At 41.6% G+C, this 5,000-nt stretch overlaps 3 protein-coding genes across 5 annotated transcripts in view; 1 reads left to right on the forward strand and 2 right to left on the reverse strand.

The window, feature by feature from the left end:
• The window catches only part of LOC138971920 (galactose mutarotase-like), a 27,840-nt gene extending 27,699 nt beyond the window's left edge, over positions 1 to 141 (reverse strand). The window contains exon 1 of the mRNA XM_070344767.1: positions 1 to 141. This exon is cut by the window's left edge and continues 41 nt beyond it. Coding sequence (XP_070200868.1) covers positions 1 to 90 — 90 coding nt within the window. The 5' untranslated portion in view covers positions 91 to 141.
• LOC138970483 (uncharacterized) overlaps positions 1 to 5,000 on the reverse strand; it is a 459,600-nt gene that overhangs the window by 340,036 nt on the left and 114,564 nt on the right. The gene's annotated exons all lie outside the window — the stretch shown is intronic.
• Positions 3,581 to 5,000, forward strand: part of LOC138970277 (uncharacterized) — a 3,042-nt gene continuing 1,622 nt past the window's right edge. Inside the window, exon 1 of the mRNA XM_070342769.1 lies at positions 3,581 to 3,756. Coding sequence (XP_070198870.1) covers positions 3,620 to 3,756 — 137 coding nt within the window. The 5' untranslated portion in view covers positions 3,581 to 3,619. The remainder of the gene's footprint in view (positions 3,757 to 5,000) is intronic.

A 5,000-nucleotide genomic window follows, 5' to 3' on the forward strand; every position in this document is an offset into this window, starting at 1 on the left:
TTGTGTAACTTCACAGGGCATTGTCGACCTTGTGACACTTGTCCCATCCTGTGTCTGACCGAAAGGTTCTTGTGTAACTTCACAGGGCATTGTCGACCTTGGGGCTTCTCGCTGATACACAGACGTAGGACTGTCGGTGTCTGTGCGTGTATGAGTTATCACGAACATAGCGCGAGATTAGAGGCGAAGGTCACTGGGCGAGCATGCACAGCTGATGGTATAGCTCATTTGAAACCCTCTGGTAATTGAATGACTGTTCACTTTTATTTTAACAACTGTGCATTTATTCTTCTCAAAATCGATTCAAGGCAATCAAACCACAATGATTGTGTGATTTTAATTGATGCATTGAAGATCGAATACTTCAAGTGAATTGTTTTCACGGATTACCCATTCTGTTTTTAGTAACACTAGTTTTTTGGGAAAGCGGAATGGGCGATTGAATCACCGCGCGTCGACTGCATCTTATGGCCGTTAACGACTTCTAATTATATGTCCTCTGGTTTCTTAGGTATCACCCATTAGGTCATTGAATACGTCAGTGGGGCTCTTGCAAAAGTGCGCGGTTTTTTTGTCCTCCCCCCCCCCCCCCCCCCTCCCAGAAAACTTTATGTTCGACATATCCCGAGTTGACTTTTTTTTTAAACGGAGACGTTAATACTTCGATGATGGCCGGAAATAGACAAAACCAGACTTTTTGAACATAAAGGTTCTTTCGTTTTCTTGTAAATGTAAAAACTGACTGGCTACAGCTTAGTAAACGCGCTATTCGATCATTCTTATCTATGAAGATAGTTTCACCGCACACTCACGCGGGGGGAGGAGATACCGAGTATTTTGATCTCATAACACAATATTCGGGCCGCATACGCTTGGGAGCAAACATTGAGGTGGATGGCTTCATATTTGATGCCCACAGACGAGCAAACATTGGGGTGGATGGCTTCATATTTGATGCCCACAGACGAGCAAACATTGAGGTGGATGGCTTCATATTTGATGCCCACAGACGAGCAAACATTGAGGTGGATGGCTTCATATTTGATGCTCACAGACGAGCAAACATTGGGGTGGATGGCTTCATATTTGATGCCCACAGACGAGCAAACATTGAGGTGGATGGCTTCATATTTGATGCTCACAGACGAGCAAACATTGGGGTGGATGGCTTCATATTTGATGCTCACAGACGAGCAAACCTCCTGTTCTTATCTTTTCTTTTCTTTTAAGATGCAGATGGTTGGTTGGTAATTATTTGTTTATTGTCTCTTCAGCATTATCTCTTCTCTTCGGCATACGCGCTTTGAACTTCGGATAAGGCGCTATATAAATACCCGTTTTTATTACTATTATTATTATTATTATTATTATTATTATTATTATTATTATTATTATTATTATTATTATTATTATTTAAGTTATTGAGACATCCCAGTGCACTAAGGGATTTATAGAGCAAATCGAGAAAATTCATTATTGAACGGAAGCGCATAGCGCTGAGTTCAATAATTATTTTCGAGATTTGCTCTGTAAATCCCTTAGTGCACTGGGATTGTTTCAATAACGATATTGTCAGTACCGCCAGAGAAAAAAGAAGATTCAAAACGCACATTTTGCAACGCGCATTTGGATAGGCGTAACTGTGTGGTCAGGTTTGTGTCACTGGATCTACTTTTGTGTGGGCTGTCTCAAGTGTGTCGTGCTTTCGTCACACGCAAACTCTTGTTTTAATTTCTGTTGGTAAATTCCAGTGAAGCGTTAAGCTAAAAAGTGATGACCTTTCACAGAGACCTCATTTAAACTCGGAGAAAGGACTGTACTCTTAATTATTTGCGATTCGAAACCTTCATCGAGCTTCGACAGATTGACTGTGCAGAGTGTTGCCCCTTGAATTGACTCCGGCCAAGGCCACGGTTAGCAGACTCGGATTTTCAAAGTAAATGTGGTATGTTTCTTCTGTTGTATCTTCACTCATCGGGGAGACTGGTACTATTATATATGAACCGTAAGAATGCTGTGAACCCTACACGTAGCATGTCCCCATCGTTTGCTTGTTCACATTTGCCCAACATGTTAATTTGCTGCGAGGTTTATGTCGTCTGCTAGGGCGGCTAGGGCAAGCGAACCACGGCACTGCACTGCAGTCTCATTTCAAAAACAACAATTGCTCGTATGCACGCATAAGGCAGGCTGGTAATAAGTTTTATACATGGTAAGAACGTTCTTAACCCTACACGTTTTCGATTCCGATTGTTGTTGCCTTGAAATAATAATTCGGAAACCATTCATTTACTGAACTGATGCAGTCGTATTTCAGTGTAATCTAGTCTGCTACGTATATATTCCAAATGCTGATCTAGTTCAGTGGTACGTTATCGGAATAACACTTGTGTTTTCTGTTAGCTGCTGGGAATTGTATACTAACTCATCATTTGGTAATGTGGATAATAAGCTACGGCATAATTATGAGAAGATTCTTCGCAAGTCGAAACTGAAAAATAGACACAGCGGGTTCTATTTTTAGATAGTGGCAACTGTGGCACAGGCACATGCAATCTGTCAGAAAAAAACCACTTCTGCTTTAATTGAGAAGCAGGAATTTATAGTATTTTGGTATTGTGGAGAATATAAGCTGCATGTCATTAATTAATTCTGAGGATGAGAGCACAGTCTCGCTTAGGCAAAGGGCGGAAGAATACGCTCTGTGGAAAAGTTAGCGCACTCCAAGAGTGCGCTAACAGTTTTAGCGCATCGCCATTAGCCAATCAACTGGTTCACATCAGTCATGTGACACCAGTACTTACTGACAATTATTATTATTATTATTATTATTATTATTATTATTATTATTATTATTATTATTATAATGCTATTGGAGACCGATGCAAGTGTGTTACCTTTTTCAGTTCCCATGGTAACTTCCATGCTTAAAACTAGTTACAATCAGGTCTATCACTGAAAAAAGAATGTTCGAAAACTTTATCACTGTCCGCACATTTTGCACTTCAAATTTTATGTACACACTTCACGACTATCGTCAGATCAGATCTTTGACAGCGCTGGATTGGTGTTATCTGCTGAGCGGTCAACCTTGGGCCAAACTGATGGCACGTTTTATGCGCATGTTCCTAAATCTTTATAGTGTGTTTTCATAGTAGTTTTCCCTGTCCATACACTATTCCATGGTCACAAAACGAACACACCAACACAGATTCATACCCCCCCCTCTCTCTCTCTCTCTCTCTCTCTCTCTCTCTCTCTCTCTCTCTCTCTCTCTCTCTCTCTCTCTCTCTCTCCGAGTCTAGTCTCTCTCTCTCTCAGAGTCTAGTCTCTCTCTCTCTCTCTCTCTCTCTCTCTCTCTCTCTCTCTCTCTCTCTCTCTTCATACATATACATTCACGCACACACACACAAACGCATGCATGTAAATACATAGAGAAAGGTAAATATACGCGCGTATACACACACGCACAGGAAACATACTTCGCAACATGTGTATTATCTGTCAGTTCCATCGAAAATGTCAATTTAAATACAACCTGAAGATAAGGCCAAAATACGCAGCATATTGCTCTGTTTTTATTAACTGTGTGTTGCCATAACATCATTGAACAGCCGGTATGAAGGTCATCATATTCGCACTCCTGGCCTTGGTGACGTCATTGTGTGTGACAAGTGCAGTGGCCGGTGGTGATGACGTCACACGCAACGTGTCATTGACCATGCAGTTTGTGGTGTCCATTAAAGCCACATGGGAGTGAGTGGTTCTCTCTCTCTCTCTCTCTCTCTCTCTCTCTCTCTCTCTCTCTCTCTCTCTCTAATAGAGAGAGACAGATAGATACCGTTAAAGTGTTTGTGCAAGAGTGGTTGGTTCAGTGTGATTGTCGGTATATCTTTGTACATAGTGTAACTCCCTTTGTCTAAAGGGCTTTTAAAGCTGATGACAATAAACCCTATAAGCGCCAAAGCGTCTCTCTCTCTCTCTTTCTCAACGTATTGTGAGTGCAATCGATCATGAAGTCAATCAACATTAAATTAATAAACACCATTCATTTAGACACATGATTGTACAACATTTGACGCAGCAAGTGTTCCGGTCCGAGCTAGGGAGTGGCTTAGGCATGGCGAATTTTTGTGATCAGTATTAAATTGTTATGATGAACTAATTGCCGAAACTTTCAAAAATCAGTACAAGGGTATTAGGCTCGTGCAGATTAATCCGTTCAGTCTCTTGAATTGTTTGACAGAAATGTCACAGGGTAAACTGAATCAATTGTAGCTACTCGTGGTAAAGGCACAATCCTCGTAAAAACCGTTCGGATCACCATCTCAGGTATCAAGGTATAAGACCATCCCTCCACTTGGTCACATACGTTCGGATCACCATCTCAGATATCAAGGTATAAGACCATCCCTCCACTTGGTCACATACGTTCGGATCACCATCTCAGGTATCAAGGTATAAGACCATCCCTCCACTTGGTCACATACGTTCGGATCACCATCTCAGGTATCAAGGTATAAGACCACCCCTCCACTTGGTCACATACGTTCGGATCACCATCTCAGATATCAAGGTATAAGACCATCCCTCCACTTGGTCACATACGTTCGGATCACCATCTCAGATATCAAGGTATAAGACCATCCCTCCACTTGGTCATATACGACCAAAAAAAAAGCCGGACTGCTTGCTGTGGTGTGTTGGCATTTTTGTGTGATGAATAAACTCCTTAAAATGGCACTAGTGGGTTTTATGAAAATAATCCGTACGACGTGTTCCTGTTTTTACGTTAAAAAAAAGGCTCAGAGGAGACCGTTACGAGAGCCCGGATGCTGCTGTCAAAGAGTTAGTGAGGGTAATAGAAGACATCGGCAAAATTACTCGCTCCGACATGTTTGAAAGGTATTTCCACAGAATGTGAAAGTGTATCGCAGCTCTGGAAGGATCCTTCGAGAAAATGGCGTGGTCACAAAAACGGTGAGCTGTGCAATAATATG

The sequence above is a fragment of the Littorina saxatilis genome, linkage group LG7, assembly GCF_037325665.1.
Source record: "Littorina saxatilis isolate snail1 linkage group LG7, US_GU_Lsax_2.0, whole genome shotgun sequence".
Lineage (NCBI taxonomy): Eukaryota > Metazoa > Mollusca > Gastropoda > Littorinimorpha > Littorinidae > Littorina > Littorina saxatilis.